At 39.6% G+C, this 24,085-nt stretch overlaps 1 protein-coding gene across 1 annotated transcript; it reads right to left on the bottom strand.

Annotated features, from left to right (window-relative positions):
* LOC124225682 (vomeronasal type-2 receptor 116-like) lies at nucleotides 1-23,482 on the bottom strand. The gene is given in 7 exon segments (XM_046638314.1): nucleotides 1-914; nucleotides 5,473-5,596; nucleotides 6,192-6,419; nucleotides 7,174-7,980; nucleotides 8,376-8,667; nucleotides 23,183-23,258; nucleotides 23,392-23,482. Coding segments are annotated over 7 exon segments (2,532 nt in total).
* Nucleotides 23,483-24,085: the final 603 nt, after the last annotated feature.

Raw genomic sequence — 24,085 nt, 5'->3', positions numbered from 1 at the left:
TTATTTTCTCCCTGAACATATTTTATTCCTTAACACGTTTGATGTGTTTCTCTCTGGCCTTAGGAAGATAATGTAGCACTCGGGAGCAAAGATGCAGCCTAACAGCCCTGCACTGGAGGCCGAGATGGAGAAGATCTCCGCGGCCACCATGACCTTGCCTTTGGTGCTGTGGTAGACGGGGAGGAAGGGGACCCAGACACTGCAGAATGCCAGCATGCTGAACGTCAGGAACTTGGCTCCATTGAAGGTGTCAGGCAGGTTATGGGCCAGGTAAGCCAAGGAGAAGCTGCCCAGGGCCAAGGAGCCCAGGTATCCCAGGACACAGCGGAAGGCGGTGACCGAGCCCTTGTTGCACACGATGATGACGTGGCCTTGTTCAGAGTGCGCATCTATGTCAATGAAGGGAGGAGAGGTCCGCAGCCAGACTCCACAGAGACTCAGTTGGATAAAGGAGCAGACAGGAATGATGAAGTTAGGTGCCCCTGACACCGACCACTGCCTCATCCTTCTCCCTGGAGCGGTGACCTTGAAGGCCACAAGCACAGTGAGAGTTTTGGCCAAGACGGCAGAAACAGCCACAGTAAAAACAACTCCAAATGTGATTTGTTGAAGAATGCAGGTGGCTGTGTTGGGACGGCTGATGAAGAGTAAGGAGCAGAGGAAGCACCGGGTGAGGGAGACGAGCAGGATGTAGCTGAGAGTCCGATTATTGACCTTGACTGTGAGAGTGTCTAGGTGCTTCACAAAGACCCCCAGGACCACAGCCGTGAGGCCAGAGAAAGAGAGAGCTGTGCAGGCCGGGGCTGTCCCCAAGGGGTCTTCATAAGCCAGAAAGGTCACAGCTTTTTGGAGGCAGCGATCTCACTGCCTGTTGGCATACTGGTGATCCGGACACCTGACACACTGATCCATGTCTGGGGAGAAATGCAAAGTGTCATCAGCCCTGGTTCAGTCATTCTCTATTATTCACAGAGCCCCAAAGAAGGCATTGGACATGTTTAGCTAAATTGCCCTCTTTGGTTGCTCTATACACTAAATAAAAGAATGCTCTGCAGAAAATTATTCCCAATTAATACTGACCATCTTTTTTATGGTTAAGTTAAAAAAAGAGCTATTATTTTTTTTCGGTATTTATCTTGCATATTAATGAAAGCAGTTTTTTCACAGAAGAAAGCCAAAAGACGTCCCTGTCTCACTCAGTTGTACCCCTATAAGCTGTGACCTGGTTTCCCTCATTCAATGAGCAAGAAATTATTGGAAAACCACCAGGAATCAGATAACACGTTACCTTCTAGGGAAATAGAGATGACCAAGTCATAGACCTCATTCCTAGGGAGTCTCAAAATGACACACTTTCTGCCATCTAAAATGACCTCCAGCATATTTCATCTTGTTTTCATTTCCACTACTTTTGTTAAGATTCTAGTCACTTCTCGTCTGTGTTATCACAAGAACTTTCTACTTTGGTTCCCTGCCATAAAATCCAGCATCAGAAGTGATATTTCTACATGTAAATGCGTTCATATTTGTCCTCCACTGAAAAAAATCCCACAAACTCTTAGAAAGACCAAAAAGAGACTCTATAACTTTGGTCTTGCCTACCTGTACTGCCTCTGCTCTGATTTTTAAGATTCTCAAATCTTCATGTGGCTCTCACACTGTTCCACGGCTACTCACCCCTGCAGGTATCAATGCACGCTTTTTCTTTCTATAGAGGCATCACTCCTTCCTCTATACGTTCCTTTAAAATCTCTCACTTTTCACATTTAGATCCACAATCTGACTGATAACGATTTCTGTGGATGGTGTGAAGAGTCATCCTTTAGGGTGGAGAGTCATTGTCTTCTCCACGCAGCCAGCCAATTTATGCAACATGGTTTATGGAAAAGTCTTTCATTTTCCCACTTCTCCTCAGCTTTTCCTTGTTGTAGATCAGACGTCCATACGTGAGTACCTACAAGACCACCTTGCACCTGCACTTGCCTTTCGGTTCCATTGATTTCCTTTGTATCCTTAGATTAAACTGTAATACTGAGATGCTATAATACTTGATATCGGGTAGACTAAGTCTTCCCACCCCATTCTTTGTCTTCAAGATTGTCTTATCTGTATTTTTCTTTTATCATTTCTATAAGAATTTTATAAATTGCAATTTCCACAAAACAGATGAGAATTTTGATTGCAGCATCATGGAAGCTGTAGATTAATCTGGACGGCTCTGACGTCTGTACGATATTGGGTCTGTTCAGTCACTCACGTGGTTTATCTCTGCACTTCCTTCAGTCTTCTGTTATTTTTCTAAATGCTCTTCTATAAATTTATGGGCAGAAGTCTTTTGAAACTTTCATTAGATTTATTTCTAGGTATTTCATACTTTTCAGCTGTTGTAAACGTCATCTTTTAAAATTTAAATTTTGAATGCCTTATGACTGGTAGATGGACACAAAAATTTGTTTGTATATTAACCTTGTTTTCAGGCACCACTAAACTCAGTTAATACATTAATTTATATGGATTTTATACTTATACCACGATATTGTCTGAAGTAACTTCAATTTTATTTCTTCCTTTGAAGTAAATTATTCATTTCTCTTCCTGCCAATTTTGCATCAGGCAAGACCTCCAGTGTACTGTCTAGTAAAAGCAGTAATATTGAATGTTTTTTATCTCATTCTTGCTTTCAACACTGCACCATAGATTTTTATTCTATAAATGCTTTTTTATGGGATTAAGAGAATTCCCTTCTGTTCCTGATTTAGTAAGCATTGTTTTTGTTGTTTGTTTTAAAACAGGATTGGGTGTTTAATTTTACTAATTCTTTACAGTTAATGAGACTAGTATTTCTCCTCTTTTAGAGGCTAGTGTACTAAATTACATTGTGTGAACCTAATTTGGTGATGGTATGTCCTTCTTATAAAATATAGCTATATTTGGAATGTTAATTTGATCTTTTTTTTAGGATACATGAATTTAATTCAAGAAAAGGAGTGGCCTGTAATTTCCTTTCCTGTAATTTTTTTTTTTAGATTTTGTTACTAAAGTTAAGGTATTCTCACAAAAAGAGTCCAAAAGTTTTCTGTTTTTTCTACTCTCTGGAAGAATTTGAGTAAATGTGTATTATTTCTTTCTTGAAAATTTGGTTGGATTCACCAAGTTTGTACCAAATAAATAGCCCATAATAACATTTTGTAGGAATGTTTTAAACTATGGTCTCAATTTCTCTAATAGATATGACACTATTCAGATTTTTCATTTTTTCTTGAGACAGTTTGGTAACTTTTACTTTCCTGGAAATTTGAGAATTTCATCTAAATTTTCATCGTATCCACATGATGTTAAGTTTTCTTCATGTTAAAAATTTTCCTTATGATCTGCACAGCCTTGGAATTCTTTTTTGTTGCAAAATTTTCTCCTTTTTTTGATCACTAGTACTAGGAGTTTACTGAGTTTATTTGCCATTTATTAGAATCTAATTTAGCTTTATTTATCCTATGTTTGTCTTTGATTTTATTGTCTTCCTCTCATACTTATCATTTTCTATCTTCTATTCTCTTTGTGTTTAATTTTCTGCTCTTTTTCTAGCTTGTGATGAATGCTTAGAACTTCAGCCTTTATTCATTTAAATATACACAGAAATATATAAATATATATAATCTAGGATTATACATTTCTCTCTAAGGATAGTTTTAACTCCACCCCATAAGTTTTGATAAGGAGTAAATAGGTCCTAATTTCCATTGTAGTTTATTCTTTAGTCATGTGTTGTTTACAAGTGTATTTATTAATCTCCACGCATGTAGGAATTGAAGTTAGTGGGTGGAGTGTTTTTTATATGTGCATATGGAACATATTCCCAAAATTACTATGTGCCAAATGTGCACATGGAAGCTTTACCCAAATTGACTATACGCCAGACTATATCATCAATCTCAGTACATTTCAAAACAAACTGAAATCAGGGGCCAGCCTGGTGGCACAATGGTTAAGCTCACGTTCTTTGCTTTGGTGGCCCAGGGTTCGCCGGTTCAGATCCTGGGTGCAGACCTATGCACCACTTGGCAAGCCATGCTGTAGTAGGCATCCCACATATAAAGTAGAGGAAGATGGGCACAGATGTTAGCTCAGGGCCAGTCTTCCTCAGGAAAAAAGAGGATTGACAGGCAGATGTTAGCTCAGGGCTAATCTTCCTCAAAAAAAATTGAAATCATACAAAGTATACTATCAAATTAAGCTTCATACCATTCACAAAAATAAAAATAGAAAATGCCACCATTCAGGGCATTCCAGGATTTCACCATTTAATATCATAAATGTGACTAATTCCAAGATGTTAATTACGGTATGAAAAATTTTCGATATTGATTTTCTGTCCCTCTTCGACTTCATGTCCCAACTCCTGAACCCACATTTTCTGTGTTCTCATCACACTGAAACTTTTCTCAGCTCCCCTGAATATTAAACACAGTGCTAATTTGCCAATTTTTGCCATTTCTAATCATTCTACAAAGAATTTATTCCCTCTTCATTAGTCTGATGCAATTCTAATGTTACTGCCTCTATGAAGAAGTCCAAGATACCCCCTCCCCTCAAAAAAGGTAGATACTATCACTATTTCATCCCAGCAGTCTCTGCATACCTATATCACAGCCCTATGTCAACACCTTGGGTTCACATCACTGCATGTTGTCTCCCCTACTCACCTATGAACTCTAGGAGATCAGGGACCAAGATGTACTCACTGAGGGAAAGCTGTACCACAAGCACATTATACACCACGGAAATACTTCTTAAATCAAACACAACCTTTCTGAGCTCCTGTTCTGTGCCAAGAACAGCACTGGACACTGGAAAAATGTGGATTTCTTCAATGTGATCTAAGCGTAGCTTTAAAGAAGATGAAAAGTAAGGACTTACAATACCGTGTGTTAGATTCCATGACAGATTTAACCTAGGTTACTGTGGAAGGTCAAAAAGGGTTTCCTTGGGATGGTAATGCTTTAAATGGTTTTAACATGAGTCAAGTAAGCTAGGTCAAGGCAGAGAGAGTATATCATTTTGGGTGGAAGCATTATTGGCTATAAAAGCTAAATTACTAAATGAAGGAAGGAAGCATTTTGACTCTGCTGTCTTCATCCATAACTTTTCCATTTCTTTAGGGGAATGGCAGATATAAAGGAGAGGCGGAGCGCCAGCCCTCATTGCCTTGTGGGTTAAAGTATGGCACTCACCACTTTGGCAGCCCTGGCTGGCTTCCTCGTCACAGAACCACACCACCTGTCTGTCAGTTGCCATGGTGTGCTGGTGGCTCACTAACAAGAACGAGAACGACTTACAACCAGGACATACAACTATGTACTGGGGTTTTGGGGAGATTATAAAAAGAGGAAGATGGGCAACAGATGTTAGCTCAGGGCAAATCTTTCATTTCAAAAAAAGAGAGATGGAGGATGTCTCTGTAAGGCACACACTCACCTGTCTCATTGAAAATCTCATTCTCTGGGCAGGGGGTGCAATCAAAACAGCAGGTCGCCTTTCCTTTCTGAGGGGTCTTCCTGAATCCAGGACTACAACTCTCACTGCATACAGAATGTGGAGTCTGGAGAAGATCAGATACCTGTTGGTAACGGCTGTGACTTTTACCTAATTTTCCAATAACTACAGTGTTTTAGAATATTGGGCATTTAACACATTTGATCTTGAGATATCTAAAAGCAATTCATTGGTTGGATGTCACGTTTATTGTATGATATAAAATAAACATATACCTCAGAGGGATTGTGGGTTCAGTTCCAGATCACCGCAGTAAAGCGAATATTGCAATAAAATGAGTCACACAAATTTTTTGATTTCCCAGTGCACACAGAAGTCATGTTTACACCATACAGTAGTCTGCTAAGTGTAAAATAACATTATCTCTATAAACATAATGTAAATACCTTAATTTTTAAAAAACTTTATTCCTCAAAACCACTAATGACCTTCGGAGCCTTCAACTTGCAATCCTTCTGCCGGTGGAAGGTCTTGCCTCCACTTTGAATAACTGGTAAAAGAGAAAACTACTTAAGTTGGAAGTGAGTTGTTAAATTCCCATAAGTGGCCCTTTATGAAAATCTAAGGGGGCACAAAACCCCCACAATGAGATTTTGGCTATTTATGTGTAGTGTAAGTCATTGCGATTGGGTTTAACCCACCTCAGTAATGCCGGTGGCCCACTCGATCAGCTCCTCAGATAAAGACAATTCTCGACCACATGGAGCACGTGGAGAATACTCTCCTACTTTCACCTTAAGTCCAAGACCTTCTGGAAAATTCCAAAAGTTGAAAATGGCATACTCTGCATCTGATTTTCCTTCTTCAGCCAAATTCACTGAGTCCCCGGCAGAATTATTAAATCGTATGTTCCTCAGAAAAGGGTGCAGCTAAAAGAGATGTATCATCTTGTGATGAAGTGTGCCCTGGTGTTACAGACATAAAAATCGGAGTTGGGGAAAGCCTTTCATTGTCTGTAATCCCTGCTTCATAAGGTAATTTTATTACAGTATCCAATGAAGCAGAACAAATGAAAGCATATGGAGAACTAAAATATCATAATGTTTCCAAAATGTCAGTTAGTTTCAAGAGAAAGTGCTCAAAGATAAGCAGACCAAGACAACCAGTGGCCATGGGATTCAGAGAAATCTCAAGTGTGGAGTCAAATCTAGCCACGCTCATTAACTCACTGAATTTTCCTGAACATCAGTCTGCAAAATGACCTTAACAATACCTAATGTGGTAGCAGAATTAAATGAGATCATTTAAGTAAGGTTTGCGTTATAATGTGCAGCTCCATATGGGCACTCAAAGGACAAGTTCTCTTCCTGTTGTCACTGAGGAGCTTCATGGGAAAAGGCCAGACATTCCCTATTGAAAACATCAGGCAGGCAGGATGGTGAGATACTTTGTAACACACAGCGTTGATATTGACTCATATCTCACTTCCTCCTTGTCACTGGAAACTTCTTCTTGATGAGCATGACTACCCAGGACTAGATTTACCTCCTAGAGAGGGAAACAAGTACAGAAACTCTTGTGTTCTTAGGGAAAGAATCCTTACTACTTGGTTTGTGCTCCGTGGAACTCCATAAGAAAGTCACATTTATGACAGGACATGCTATTAAATGGAAGAGACATTACCTGCCAGGGAGAAAACACCAGCCCTTCTCTACTTCCCATTGGCTGCATTTCTGCTCGTTGAAGAAGCATCTCATGAAGGGTCCAGGCCACAGCATACACAGCACTGTACACTTCGTAACTCCATTCGGTCATGGTCATGTCGAAAAGCTGCCAAGGCAACCATCCCCAGGAGGCATTGGGTGGACAATTCTCCAGCGTTTTACAGTCGGACTCAGAAATCATGCAAGGAAAAAAGAGGAACCACAACTTAGCAAGGTAAATATCTTCTGGATATTTGGAAGGGTTAACTGTCTAGATAAAATTTTCAAAACCAGGGATCTCACCATGGTGGTGTGAAACAATGAGAGTCCCGTGGAATGAGTCAAGGATGAAAGTTCTCTCATTGGTGATGAAATCCCACTGTGATGTCGTGACCCAGACTTTCCATATCAGTAAATCATCCCATCGAGAAAAAGTCGAGCTTGTTAGAGCGTCAGCATCACTATAGATGATAACCACATTTGCTGATATGTCCTTTATTTCTAAATGATATGGCCAGGTCCCTGAGAAAGGTGACATTTCAGTGACAGGGATCATTTCCACAAAGGCTGCACAGATTCCACTCCTGTCCATGTCTCTTCTCAAATCTGAGAGGAACTCAACACCTTTCTTGTCTTCTGAGATGACTATCCCCACCCAGGTCCACCTGAAATGAAGCAGCAAAGAGACCATGCCAAGGGCCAGAGATGCGACCCTCGGGGCCATCTGATAAAGAGATGGAAACTGGTCATTGTCACTCAGGATAGGCTCAAAAGGGCCATAGGTAAGCTAACGGGAAAAGAAATTTGGAATCAGTGTAAGGAAGAGGATTGGCAAAAAGCACACTCTCCGTCCTGAAGGGTATTCAGAAACACCTGGAAGTGGTAGAAGGGAGATTTGCCCACTTCATTTTCTAATCATTCCCCACTCCCTGAGAGCTTGCTAGAGAATAACCGATCAGACTCAGAGTTCCAGGAAATTGCTTTGTCTCCTTCCCCCTCATCCTCCTCTCTACCCCGAACAAAGGAAAGCCATAACCCACCGAGGTTCTGTACACTTCTCCTTTGAGATCATATCCTTTGAGAGATGCATAAACCCAGTCTCCTCCTTTCATCCTTTTTAGGCACCTGAGAATGCACCGAAGGAAACATGGTTTCATCTCTTCCCATCCCTCATAGCCTTACCTGTGGAAATTTTTAGAGTGCCAGCAGTGTTCCAATCTGGGCAGAAATTGCCCATGTGGTTCCTGTAAGGACGGCTACAGACTTGCTCTCTCTCCTACAGGTGTAATTAGGGATGTCCTTGCCCAGCCCTGAGAGCCAAATGAGGGAACTCTCCAATGTCCTGTGTTCACTGTGCAGCGCATTACAGAGATCAAATCCCAGAGAAATGTTGGGTAAAATATGGGGGTTTCTGTTGATTTCCTCAATGGCAAAAATGAAGGCCAGGACGTACCGGTAGTTCTTCTGCTGAAACCTGCATAGAGGGATAGGGATCCTTAGAGAAAAGACTCAGAGCATGATGATCTTCAAATGCAATAAAATGACTTCATTACACACGAGCTCCCAGGCAACTCAAATGTCTGTGGCAACAGTTTGCTCTCCTGAAGACTCAGAATTCATAACTAAAGAAAATAACATAACTTCAGTTGTGAAAAGTCCTTACTGAATTCCACATTCACGAAGGAAAGTTGTTAAGTTTACAAAGGAAAGTACAATGAATGGAAAGGCAGATCCCATTAAGAGAGGGTTTTGTAAATGGTTCTTTGGCTCAGGAGCCAAAATGCTTGTTCATATGAACACATCATTAAATCCTTCATGAAAGAGCAACAATATTAACATGAGATTGGAGATAGCCCTGAGGAGGAGGAGTAATTCCAAGTGAATAGTACAGGACAAGCCAAGAAGCATGAGATCTGGGGGTTGAGAATGGTGCAACACAAGGCTGGCAATCAAATTCCCTAAACTTCTGCCCCATTAACCTTGTGTATCTGCCACCGTCAAAACCCAGGAAACTAAGGTGAACATCAGCCTTCCAATGAAGGAGGAATCATCAAAAGGCAGAAACATTTGGAAGAAGCATGAAAGACTGAAGGGACCAGAAACACTTAGGAATCTAAGACACACAGCACTGTAAAGTTTAAAAAGTTTATCATCCATTTCTTATTTTAAAAATATAACAATATTATCAATATTAATAAGTAGCACCTTTAACCGTACCTATTCCTGAAAGCCCTTATTCTCTTCATCTTTTCTACAGACTTTCTATACACAAATAATCTCCGAGGCCAAAGAAAATGCTTTGCATTTCTATTGCCTGGGATCCATAATTCCATCAAGAAAAAAATAGATTTTATTTTATCGCACTTATTTCGTGTGTTCTATTATTTGCGGATGGATTAGTACCCTAGTTCATGATCACTGCTTGTTAATGCTCCCTGTGTGCTCGAGAAGAATAGGTATGCTTCACTCGTTGGGTACAGGGTTCTATATGTGTCCAATAAATCAGATGTGCTGATTTGTTTTTCAAATATTCTATTATTAGGTATGCTATTGTTTATCTGAGAGGAAAGTTGAAAATCTTCACTATGATGATAAATTTTTTTCCTACTTCTCCTCTTCCTCTGCTTCCTTCTCCTCCACTTCCTCCTTCTTTTTCTTCTTCTTCTCCTCCTTTTCCTTCTCTTCTTTCTCCTTCTTTTCCTAGTTGAGGCTGTATTATTTTAACGAGATATAATGTGTAAGATAACAACGACTATATCTGCATAGTCAATTGAAATTTTATACCATTGTGAATTAACCACTATATTCTTAATGATACGTTTTATCCTCATCTATTTTATTTCATATTATTATAGCAACTCTGGGTTGATTTTTTTATTGGTATTTGCCTAGCATATTTTTATACCTTCTGTTCCAGTTTGACTTTCTAATTTTCCATATTTTTTAGTTTTCACAAGTGTCGTGAACCGATACAGCTAAATCTGTTATTGTCCCATCTAATTTGACAATCTGTATTTATCTGGAGAATTTATTCCGTATCCATTTGTTGTAAATATTTATATACTTGTTTTGCTCCCACTATCTATATTTTTCCTTCTATTTTTTCCACAATTTTTATTACTTTATTTCCCTTTAAAATTTATTGATTTATTCTTGTTTTCCATATTCCATTGTATCTCCTCTATTTGGGTGAGAGTTACGTTCTCTACTTCTGTTTCACCACCAGTCCACGTTGTCTGAAGTGGATATAGTTTCTCACCTCCTGAGAAATTCATAGATCCTTTAACTCTCAGCTGTATCCTCATGACTCACTTGTTTTTGTTGTATTTTATTTCTCCTTTTCCTTGAATGTCTCTCGTCTTCTTCTCAATATCTAACTTATCTTTCATGTTTTCTAGTTCCTTGTCTTTCTGTGCTGCATTCTGTTTCCTTCAGAATTCAAATTTAGCCCTCTGTTCTCCTTTCTGCTGTATAACCCGTCTATGCAGCTTTAAAACTCAACAGTTATGTATTTTTCACCTCTTAATGCTCTATAAGGCCCTTTGCCGAATAGATCTGATCATTTCTTGGAGTCACCTGTTTGATTTTTGTTTTTTTGTTCCATTTTTTATAAGGAGTTTATTCATAATTATTTTATATCTTGAAGTTGATAAATCTAATTTTTGAGGTTTTAGGGGTCTAAATCTATTGTTTTATTTTTAATTTTGTCATGTTTTCATGACTTTTATTGACAATGGCATGTGTTTCCTTATGTGTTTGGTGGACTTTGATTATGAGTACGTTTTTGTACGATTTTAATGTGTGGAGAATGTAAGGCTTTAGGTTAGGATCTGTTCCTCCAGAGAAGAACATCACTGGCTTCCGCTCACCATCATGTTAGGAGGCACCAAGCTAAGTGAATTTTTTTTGTGACTCTACTAATCTGGGAGTCCCAGATTCATTCTCTCAAGTCACTGGTGGCTCAAAGACAAGTCCTTTCATTACAGGATGCTACTGGCCTTTGGCCACTGGGTGAATCCAAATTTTTCATGTGCTTACAATTTCCTTTTTTTTTTTTTTTTGTCCTTTGAGAATTTGCATACTTCATGCAAATGCAAGAATGCAATAAAATTATATGTTATGAAAGATGTTGTTATATGAAGGGAAACCCCAAAAAGTATCTAGTCCTTCATATTCCCAGGATTTCTTTCTTTTGGATACTCCTTTGGATTTCTTTATTTTAATATAAATTCTTCCTTTAAGTTGAAAAGAAAATAAATTTTTAAATCAAATGTATGGGCTTGGGGGGTAGAAATAATTTACACGTTATTCAACAAAATATGCTTAGGATATGGAAAAGCTTACAGACCGGTACTGTTATCCGTGAATTAGGTACATTTAACTGAAACTGGAAACCTCAATTTAGAACATATTTAATCAAATTCTAGGAGAAGAATCATTGAGAAACACGCTCCAGGGAACGTCCTGTTTCTGTAAGGTGCACACACACCTTACACATTCCTGACGGCCATGTGACAAGCCACGATTTGGCCAACCTTAGTTTCACTTAGTTCAGTTGTGATATGACCAATTACACTTTAAGAAGGGAGAATGTCCAGAATTTCTAGAAACCCCGTGTGTTTCCAATGTTAGAGCATGAAATGCTGAGAACAAGGAGGAAGAATGGTGTAGGTGTTATTAAAATAAATGGAAATCTCTAAAGAGCAGAGAATGGCATCCACATTAAACTTACTGCAGATGGTGTGTCATTTCTGAAAATAAAGCACCCCTTTCAGAGTAAAAATGAGGAAAGTTTGTGCATCAGTTGGAGCGTTCAACTGCTGAGATGGAGGTAGGAGGAAAAGAAGTTTACTGTGGCATAACATCTGTGAAAAATAAAAGGATTGCTTAGGGACAGCCTCCACACTGAGATGCAGATTTTACTGCCTGTGAAATGCAAAAGTAAGGAATAGTAAGAGGAGGGCCGGCTTCCAGTCAGAACGTGGAGATGCTAGTCCTCCAACCCCACTCAAGACCTACTGAATCAGAATGTCTGGGGTGGGGTCCAGCAAATCTTCTGTGCTTTAACAAGCCCTGCAGATAATTCAGGTCCATAAAAGTTTGAGGATGGCTGGTTTCAAAAAAGAAAATCACCATACCAAATAAATGAACACTGAGAAAGTGAAACAAATGTCTAAATACTTTGTGTTAATGTGATTTTTAAAAATACAAACTACTTGAAAGAATGCACACAAAATTTAAAACCATCTTGAACAAAGAGCTTCATCCATTCCTAGATAAACTGGATTTGGAGAAAAAGAAAAGAAGTGAAAGACATAAATTTTTCATTGAATGTTGAAGAATCAATGAGGTAAGACTTCAGATTCTGGGTTCTTATTTTTTAAATTAAAAATATTCTAAAATAGAATGCAATAAAGATGTATATATCCAAGGTGGTGGAGAAAAGTTTAATAAGGATAATTACATTAAATAGAGCAAAACTAGGAAAAACAAAAAAAAAAGCAAATATGAATTTAAAAGTAGAACCACAGAGATAATGCTACACATATCAGTTATAACGTATCTAAGTTACTTAAATCACTTTTTCAATATTGAATGTTACTCTGCATTTGAGGAAGACTTAGGAAACTGACATTGAACATAGATACTGAAAGAAAGGGGATTATCAATGATGTTCCATACATCTGTTCACAAAAGGAAAGCCCCAATCAATATGAAACTTTCCTATATGTATGTGTATAATGAGGCACACATATCTGAAGGCAAAAAAAATTGAAGGAGTACAAAGGTGGTTAGAGGTTAAAAAGCATATGTTCACTAATAGTTTCAAATATAAAAAACAAAGATTTTATAAATATGAAGTGAAGTGAACCTAACTACAACCATAGTAAGAGTATTCAACACAACTTAGTCTTTGTCCAAGAAAGTCAACATAAGAATCATGTATATTGTTAATTTTGATTTATTTTTAAATATTTGTGGATCACACACAGCACGTGTCTACATTTAAATCTCTAGCTTTCTATCTCAAAGTAGGGAAAGCATATCATTATCAAATGAGGGTCTATCTTCTCCCACCAAGCAGGTTCTATATTGTAATGAATTCCTGAAGCCAATAGAGGACACAGATCCTTTCGCCAACCACAGAAATTTTGACTCAGTAACTCATCAGATGAACAGGTAGATTTGAAACCCAGTTCATGAAACCACACACATGCACACAAATCCCCTTTAACTGCCAACATATCATAAACAAGTCAGACAATTCACAAACCACTAATCACTCTCACGAATAACTCTTTGCTCAAGCAGGAAATCAAACCAACGATTAGAAAGGAGTAGCAAGGAGTCAAGGAGAGAGAGGAGAGAGAAAGGAAGAAGAGAGAAAAATGTCTGTTTTGAGAGAAAATATATGAACATTAAATTTCTGGAGTAGAAAATGAAAGATGAAAGCAAATGAATTAGACTCAACTCAAAACAAGGAGAAAGGAGAAAGAAAACATCTATAAAATAATTAAGAAAAAGAGATTGAAGCAGAGTAACAGTATAAAACAAATAGAAAATAAGTCCAGAGGAAAATTAATCGATCGCTCTCATTCTTTGGGAAGATGAAGAAAATAGACATCATTCAGACAAGTCTGATAAAGAAAAAATATTTGGGGAAGACAATCATTAACGGTGGGTGAGAAAATGGGACCATGAGTGAAGTCACAGAGAATATTGTGAATCTCCACGTGGAGATAACTTTTGGGATCTCAGTGACAAAGCTGCTTTTTAAATGAAAACGTAATGACTCAAACTGACTCAAATATAAAAGAGAGAGAAAATTAAACAAATGTTCTGTGTGGTTTCAAGAAAGTCTTTAAGAAATAAAAGTCCAAATATATGGTGGGTTGGATGTATTTACAGATGAATTGTTTCCGAAACTTAAGAATGGATATTCACTCTACTAGGAAACTTTCCCAGAACATAGAACAAGAAGATATATCTCTATTAATTACGAAGTTGACCTGAGCCTGTTACTGGCACCCAAAAAGAAAATGTGAGCAAGGAATCATAATAAACAGACTATTCGAAAACTATATAATCTTTTAATATCCTCACATTTAGGGTCTTACCTATCTGCCAGGGGAAAAATAGATGCTCATTGAAGTATATAGAGCATTGGATAAAATTCAACATCCATTTCTGATAGAACATATTACTTTTGGAGGACAATTCATTAACATACTTTTAGTAAATAACCAACACCAAAACAAAACTCCTCTCGAGTCAAAACCTAGATGTTGCTGAAAAACAGAGTCGCAATGGCAGATGAGTGAGGGGCAGGCAGGCAGGATCACGTCCCCCCCAGGGGCACCTTGTGGGGGCTGGGATGCTGCCCCAACAGATCTGAAGGTAGAACATTATGCAGAGGCAGCTGAGGCAGGAGGAAGGGCAGAGATGGTGGAGTATATTGGAGAGCGCTGCCTTACTAAGCTTCTAGCCCTGAAAAGGGGAAACCAAAAGGAAGAAAATTGGAAAACACGAAAACACTGTTCTTTCCTTTTTTTTTTTTTTAAAGATTTTATTTTTTTCCCTTTTTCTCCTCAAAGCCCCCCGGTACTAGTTGTATATTCTTCGTTGTGAGTCCTTCTAGTTGTGGCATGTGGGATGCTACCTCAGCATGGCTTGATGAGCAGTGCCATGTCCGCGCCCAGGATTCGAACCAACGAAACACTGGGCTGCCTGCAGTGGAGCGCACGAACTTAACCACTCGGCCACGGGGCCAGCCCCCTCTCCTTTGAAGGAAGCAAAAATGTCAATGAGAAGAGGCAAAATTCTTTATGGACAGTTCTGGAATGGCAGGGATGCAGGGGGAAAGACAGGCCAGGTAAGGCGGAGCACCTTGGTCTATCCATTCACAGCTGCCACAGGCATCGCTCATCATCATAATCAAGCAGAAAATAAATAAATGAAAAGGCACTTACTGCTGGAAAATGACATCCTTGCTAGGCTGCTTCTTCCCTCTTTGTAAGAAATAAGTATAAAGCGGGAAAAAACCCACCAATTACCATGTTGCCATCCTTGTATGCACTGGGTTCCATTCTCAGAAAGCAGAGGGGATCAGCCAAATCTGACACAAAGAGAGGAAACTTCAGGACCAGGAAGATGAAAATCAAAAGGAGCATCTTAGAAGTGTCTGCAAATCCCTGAGTCTGTGTGAGGTTTGGAGCGGGAGAGGCAGAGGTGGAACATGCAGCCTGAGCAGATATATAGGTGCATATATACACCCAGATCTATATGTATGTGTTATTGTTGTGGACTAGAGAAGCAACTCTAATGCCCCCCGACTCCTTTCAGCAAAGTCTCTTCCTCTCCCCTGGAGAGATCCACACCCCTTTCTGCCCTGGGGCTCTGCATCTGAGGTCCCGTGTCGAGGTGAAAAACACAGATTGGAAAACATGTTTGTGGATCATCCTCTGCAGCCCCAGGTGCTATGATTTCATCCGTGTCCACGAATAGCAATTTCCTGGGGACCACGTCCTCTCGGGCAGATTGGGTCCCAAGCCTGCGTCAGCAAGTCATCTCCATGAATGCCATTTGCGACGATGCAAATGAAGTGCATCAGAGGATGCGATGTCAGGTGTAAGGTGAAAGGGTCACAAAGGACCCGTGCTGCTCAGGGCTCAGACAAGAACATTCCAGCATCACACCCTTCAAAGTCCAAGATAGGGGACAGCCTCCCAATCTGGTCCCAGGACAGCCACAGAACATTCTGTGTGTGACTCATGCAGGGGTGCATACCAATCATGTGTGCAGAAACACCCACACATCCGTGTGTCCCTGCCTGGGGAAGCAATAGTCATTCTGATTTCAGAAAACTCTAAATCCATCGCTCAAGACCAATGCAGAAATAAAGTTACATTTTTGATTCTTAAAAATTGACCCCCTTTCCTCCTCCTTAGTTCTTTTAACCATGTTAGTTCCAGCGATCAACATGACGTGATGATGTAAGTCCACACGTTCAACATTGATTTCCTCAATTATTTATGCTATTGAGAGAAGATGAGGCTATGTGGGAAATTCCTGTATTTTCTCACCCTAAAGCAGAGGATACCACAAAGTGCCCCTATATTCCCCACCACCTCAAACAGCAATGACAAGGGTCACATCGATAGGTCCTAGAGCACAAGGGATTTTTACGGCAGCAAAACAGTTATTCTGTATGACACTGTAATGGTGGGCACAGGATACAGTTCTCAAAACCTAAAGAATGTACAATGGAAAGAGTGAACCCTCCCATAAAGCACGGACTTTAGTTATAATGTTATCAATATTGGTTCATCGATTACAGCAGATAGACCACACAAAGGTAAGATGTTAATGAGAGAGGACACTGTGTGCATGTGTGGGGAGGAGGAAATATATGGGAACTCTCTGTACTTTCACCTCAGTTTCTCTGTAAACCTAAAACTGCTCTAAAAAATAATATCTACTAATTTTTAAAAAGCCTTTCCAATCTGGTAGCCATTGGCCCAATGTGACTACTGAGCACTTAAAATGCGTCTAGTCCAAATTGTGATGTGCTGTGAGTGTAAAACACACAATGGATTTCAAAGACTTTGTAGGAAAAAAAGTGACCATATTACATCTCAATAAGAATTTTATGTTGATTATACATTGAAATCATAATACTTTGGACATACTAGGCTAAGTAAAATATACTAAGATAAAAACAATGAAGGGGTTACATGACTATTGACTTGGGAATTGCAAGATGCATCCAATACAAACACACACACACACACACACACACACACACACACACACAAACACACACACGAGACTATGGCTGAGGCAGGGGGTTCTAGGATCTGCAACCACCACATAAGCTTATGGCCTCTCACGCTCAAACCACCTCCTCTGACTTGGGGCAAGGTTATTGTTATAGGTTGAATGATGTCCCCCCAAAAAAGGCAGAAACATGTATAGTATACAAAAGTGCTCCTGATTTTTATGTTGATTTTGTATCCTCCAACTTTACTGAATTTATTGACTAGATATGAGTTTTCCGGTGGAGTCTTTGGGATTTTCTACATATAAAATTCTGTTACCTGCAATCAAAAACAATTGTACTTCTTCTTTTCCTATTCTGATGTCTTTTATTGTCTTTTTCTTGTGTGATTATTCTGGCTAGATCTTTCAGTACTATGTTGAATAGGAGAGGTGAGAGTGGGCACCCTTGTCTTTCTTGTTCCTGACGTTAGAGGAAAAGCGTTCAACCTTTCGCTATTGAACATGATGTCTAACTATACTTGATAGATGAGATCAAGTGTCACTTAGGAACCAAAGGTGGGATGGAGGTAGAAAGAGATAAGCACTTGAGCCAAGACATATTGCCAAATACAAATGCACTGAAGGCTGATTCCTTGAAAGTAAGGCACAGAAAAATGGCCCAGTCGATCCATTCCTATCACCACTATGATAAAAAAAAAAAAAATCCGTGAAACTGGATTTGCCAATATAATTTTATGATGTGTGTAACCAGTTATACCTGAAGATATTTTCTATGCAGTGGAAGCAAGCAGAAGGTATGTGTATGTGGTGGGGGGAGTGGAACTCTCACGATTTCCATCAGCCTTCCCCAGTCTTTACTGATGAGAAGAATATTATGATCTTTTTCTCAATCTCAGGTAAAATGATCTGTAAAAGGCGGCATCAAGACTATTCCCACATAACTAAACTGCTCCCCGAGTCCCTCACTATAAAGAAATAGCAGTCACCTCCATTGTCAAAACTGTAATGAAATGACAAGTGGCAATCGGTTAGTCTGGTCCCTTAGAACCATTTTTTCTTCCTCCTCGTTCGCTTGTCCATCTTCCGTTCTCCATCTCCTGTTCACTGTCTTGTCATTCTTCTTCTATTTTCTGACAACCTCTAGGGACCTGTCTTAACCCCAGGTCCACCTATCAGTCCATTCCAAGAGGAGTATTTTGACTCAATCAGCCAAACACAATTTCGCAAAGGCTGGCCTCACTTCTCATCTTATCACACCAGGATCAGGCACTCAGAACCTTTCAAAGTACAGCTTAGTCCGGGCCTCAAAGGTCCCCTCTACTCCCTGCTTACACCCAGCACATCACTCCAATTTCCTGCCACCGCTGGCACATGCACATTCTCCCATTCAGATGGTGCCACTCACCCCACAATGCACCCTGTTGGGAGCCATGTTCCCCTTCCGACTCAGAAGCCTGTATTCAGTTTTCATGGCTGATCTCAGTCCACTGCTGGTACATGCATTGGTCCACTTCTGGTGCAGCCCCATGTGCTCCACTGATGACCTGACTTTGAACCAGCCAGAAGCCAAGCATCTTGTTCAACTGAAAGATGCTAGGACAGCCTCTGCCTCAGGGAATGTTTTGAGATCCCTTGTCTCCCTCCGTGGCCACACCCCTCTGAACTCCAGCACGCTCTTATCCCTCAACGTCATAATGACAAGTCAAGGGACCGTGGGGAGCCCCTCCAGGTTGGGCAGCAGCATGACCTGGGGTTTGCTGGATCACTGGAATGACCCAAAGCTGTACCCCTTGTTGGGTGGGAGAGGTGAGAATTTGGGTTCAGGCTTTGAATGTCTTTGAACTAGTCTGTCCTAATTCTATGTATTTTTATTAAATATGTAGTGTTTTTCCTTTTCTCTGCAGATGTAGATGTGTTAGTTCTAGATGTATTATGTTGCCAACTCCATCCTTAGGGCATCCTTGGTTAAGTTTCTACGTAGACACTTATGTCCAAAGATATATTGTAACCATGTACCCTCTTTTTGCATTCTTGCAGACAAAATTCCCCTATGACATATTTGCATACAAACCATAGCAAATGCTTTCATTTATGCAGTTCCTCAGGCAAAAAGAAATATTGATAGCTATCCTTTATCCCTCTCTTTTCATCACGTTCCATATCCAACACATTGCCAAAGTATGACAAATTTTATTTAATCTATCTACTGAGCTCAGAATGGCTTGCCTGGATCATTTCAGTAGCCATGTGCTTCCTGGCTTAGTCCCCTCTGGTCCATTCACCAAACAGAAACCAGGGTGATTCTTTCAGGATGTAAGACAGAGCCATATTCTCTAGCAGCTTCCTAAAACAGACTTTGGAGGTAGACTTCCTGGGTCCCAGCTCTGTGACCTTGGACAACAACACAACCTCCAATATTCCTCATCAGTAAAATAGGAGTTAATAGTATTTGCTCCGTAGCATTCTTCTGAGGATTAAATGAGCGAATACATGTCATATTTCTAGATTGTGCCTGGTACATAGTAAGGCAACATGTAAATTTTAACTATAATTATAATAAAACTTATTACTGTTGATGATCTATTAATGGAGTTGAACCATAGGAAATTTCCAATATGCAACCATTTGGGACCTATTATTATTGTTGAATAAATGATAAAACTCAGTCTAGACAGATTGTATAGCATCAAAAAGGATTGGATGGGTGAAATTATTACTAGGAGAAACATAAGATGAAGTAAATTGCTTTGCAATTTACAGAGCACTTTCTGATACACTGTTTCATTTAATCCCTATAGAAAGCTTTTCAAGGAGTTATTACTACTGTCTCTGAAGGAGCAACTGGCTTGCCTAAGATCATCTCACATGAAATAACACAACTAGGATGGAACCATCTTGTTGAGTGTGAATTCTGTGTAATATTTTGTTTTCCCTTCACACTATCATCCTTCCTGTCGAGCAAGTGATGAAATAATGTTGATCCATAGGAACCTAGTATCGAAGGGACATCTTTTATGTGCTCATAATCTCAATCACAACAAGCATATACTACGTTCTGTGAAGTGTGTACTCTCTGATAAACACTATGTCTTTGAAAGAGTGGTGATGCAAGAAGGAATTTTAGTTTTGTGCTTTTTAGATTTTCAAGTCCACGCTTAGAGCTCTAGGGAAGGAAGAAAAGAGGAAATTGGTGAAAAATAGTCCAAAATGAAAAAAGAGCAATGCATATGTAACTTTATTGATCAGCACATTTCTCTCTTTGTTTATGGCCCGTGTCCCCCACTAGAATGGAAATGCTCCTGGGGTAGATCACTGCTGTCTTGCAGCGAGTGGGAGGCACTAAGTTAATATTTGTTGAAAGAATGGAAAGAACCTTAAATACATTTGCTCTTAACATAGCAGAGAACAGTCCCATAGCAGACAAATGGCATCATTAGTAAACTTTGAAAAATAATGTTTTTATTTACTTATAACCATGGATTCGAAGCTCCCTTTTATTTCATGCTAAATACACAAGAATTCTGGTGTATCGTGTTAAAGGGTATTTCCATAGTCTCACTACAAAACAAAGAAAGACCTTTTGGCCCACTGATTGCTGGTTCAGGCAGGGCCCATCACAACACTTATTTGTAAACAATTAAACATAGATTTGTTATCCTTATAAGCAATGATCTCACATGGAACTTATTTTGATCAGTGTCATGCAAAAATAGACAGTTACTGTGTCCTTAAGTGACCATGTGGATAATAGTGTTGATGAGGAAGAAGATACCTAAAAATTCACTCTGGTTTGTCAAGTGAATCTGGGCAAAGGGCACCTCAGAATCATGGGACTTTAGACTCACAGGCACTTTTCAAACTCTTCCTATTATAGATGAAGGAACTGAGGTCTAAAGAGGTTAAGAGATTTGACCAAGATTAATTCCTGGGACAAAAATGAGATCACCTGATTCTCAGCTGGCCACAATTGTCATAACGTCTCCAGCACCAAATAGCCAAGAGAGAGAAATCTGTTGGTTTCTAGGTAGAAATGATTCCCATTCACATTTTTACTTTCCTCTCTTAGATGCCAGCTCTGTCCTGATAAAGAATTTATCTGGTGTTTGTGCTGTACTTAAGAACAAAAAAATGCTACTGGCAAACATCATTGTGATTCACTATGGCAAGGGAGAACCCAGTCATTAAAAAAGGAGAACAGAGGGGTCAGCAAAGTGGTGTAGCACGAAGTTTCTGGCTGTACTCCAGCAGCCCAGGGTTCATGGGTTCAGATCCTGGGCGTGGACCTACACATTGCTCATCGGGACATGCTGCGGTGGCGTCCCACATATAAAATGCAGGCCTATTGGCACAGATGTGAGCTCAGGTACAATCTTCCTCAAGCAAAAAGAGGGAGATTGGAAACAGATGTTAGCTCAGGGCCAATTATTCACCGAAAAAAAAAAAAAAAAAAAAACGAGAGAGAGAATAGAAAGAATAAGAGTTAAATAGTATTAGAGAAAAAGAGAGAATCTATTATTTTAGTGTGAAATAACAAATTTAGAACTAGCAAATAAGTTGAGTAATATGAGACAATACTAGATAACTACGTGAAAAGTCGAAAATGCCTTTATCTGAGCAAGAACTAGTATAAACACGTAAATAATTCTTCTAGCCATAGGAGAAATTGATTATTTAAAATAATTGGATCCACACAATAAAAAGTTATATATGCTATAAGTTATATAGATTATATGAAGAAGATTATAAAGATATACCAAAGGACATAAGGCCCTGATTAAATGGAGAGATATACTACATTTATGAATGAAAGGAATTAGTGTTTCAAATAATTCAGTTTTCCAAGCATTATTCAGATTAAAGGTACTTAAAATCAACTTTTAAATTGGTACAATAATTGTCTTATAGACAATAAGATATCCATTTGGAAAATGAAACACTGGACCAACAACTAATGTTATTCACAAGTAAGTCACTCCAAATGGATTAAAGGGCTAATAATAAAGTAAAAATCCCAGAGCATAACAGCGTTGGAGGACCACGCAGGAGAATATCCATAATCTCAAAATTAGTAAAGTTATTCTTATCACATATGCTTCAAAATGTCTGGTTGAAAAGAGGAAGGAGAGAAAGTACAATGGAAGATGATACGGTCTCAGGTTTTCTTTAAGAAACTGAATCTTGAGAGGACTATTCCAGTCTACCATCTTGGATAAAGAAATAGAAATCTGTGGTAATTAAACATATAATGGAAGGACATATTTAAATAATGATATAATTATTTATGCGGTTAGCTTCTGCTGCATAACAAATCATCCTAAAATATGATGGCTTAAAATTAGAATAATTCATTTTTTCTCAAGATTCTGTGAGTTAGCTGGGCAGTTATTTTAATCTGGACCTATAAGCGGCTCAGCTGGAAATGGGTGGTCCTGGATGGCCTTACTCACACGTCTGATTGTTGACTTGAAGTCACCTGGAGTGATAGAGATGTGCAGTCTCTCTAGACTCATTCACATGCAGATGGTTGCCTAGTTCCCAAAAGGAGCCACAGAGGAAGAGTACCAATGAGCAAGTGTTTTTCAAGCCTTCACTTACGTCATTTGCTAATGTCCCATTGGCCCAACCGAGCCCAAAGCCATGAGGCAGGGAAGCCCATTGACGTAGTTCATCTTGACTAACCTCCCTGGGTGAAGCAAGAAAGAGGAGGTGGGTTTCTTGGGGCAAATGGAAGATATCCAGAACTATTCACCCCTTGTGTTTCTGAGACTCTACTCTTAACATCACGTGGGTGAAAGTTCACATCCCTGCCCAGGAATTCCACCAGCTCCTGTACCATCCTGAGTGCTATCAAGCTTGATACTCCCATGTGTAGTCTAAAGTAGTTGCCACCACAAGTGTTCTTCATGTAGGATGGAGTATAGGGTTCTTGGGAGGAAAGTGCAAATAATAACCTAAAGTTCCTGGTTCCCAGAGGTGGACACGTCTACCAGGAGACAAAGTCAGGGTCCCATGGAACTTCATGACTCCTTCTGAGGCCAGCACAAGGAAAGAAGTCATCGTGGCTTCTGGCATAAGGAATCCAACCAGAGGATGTGGAGTTTCTGTTATACAGTCAGGACACAGAAGACATTTGGCATGCAGGTAACCCATTGGGAGGTCTTTTGATATTCTTTCTACAATTTTGTTGATAAATATGTGTACCAGCGTACCCTGAGAAGGGCATGGTGACCAGGTATTCAGATCCTTCAAGGATGAGGGTCTGGATCGTCCCTCCAGACAAGCCACCTAGACCAGCAGAGGCGCCAGGCAAGGCTGAGGGGACTCTAAATGGGACAGTAGGAGGAGACAGACAGTAAGTGTCAATTACAACACCAACAAAAGCTGCTATGGAGAGCTGTCTATAATTTGTCCCACTGACCTTCCTCTTGTAAGTTTCCCCAGTGAACATGACCAGTGAGAATCCTGTGTGTCCTGGCTTGAAGAAGCAAGCGCATCTGAGTGGCATCCATGGTGGACGATGATGGAGACAGTGGTATATTTCCTAGATTCTTCTTTCAGGACTAAGTCACTCCCTCTTGTAGCTGCCAGAAGTGTTCTAAGGGCTCATGCTGCCATCCTCTCTGGGAATTCCCTTGGGACAAAGGAAAGCACCACACCTAAAATTATGACCACTCCCAATGGTAGCCCACTTCCAGTGATGGCTTCATGTGCTGGGTTCATGAGGCAAAGGCCCAATACCTTTACCTCAATTTGAGACACCCTTGAAGCTCCCTATGGAGTGAACTCTTGTCTCCATTTTTAACCTATCACAGATCAGTCTCTTTTCTGTCCAACCTCAGTTCTCTCCTTCAGAGTGTTTACCTCAAGTAAGTGACAAACGTTTTGTGCTAAAGCTTCTTCACCAGTAAAATGGGAACAATGAGAGTGCCTGTTTCATAGACTTGTAGTAAGGATTCAATTAGTTAATATACGTAAAGCACTTAGGAGCCATTCTGGTATACAGGAAACATTATATATTTCATCTTTTACAATGAATTAATTAAAGTTCATTGTAGGATTATACTGAGCAAAATAAGGTACACAAAAAAAAGAGTAAAAGTGTACAACTATAT

Source organism: Equus quagga, chromosome 14 (assembly GCF_021613505.1).
Source record: "Equus quagga isolate Etosha38 chromosome 14, UCLA_HA_Equagga_1.0, whole genome shotgun sequence".
Taxonomy (NCBI): domain Eukaryota; kingdom Metazoa; phylum Chordata; class Mammalia; order Perissodactyla; family Equidae; genus Equus; species Equus quagga.
Note: the sequence above shows the minus strand (reverse complement) of the source record. Positions and strands in the feature narration are given on the sequence as shown.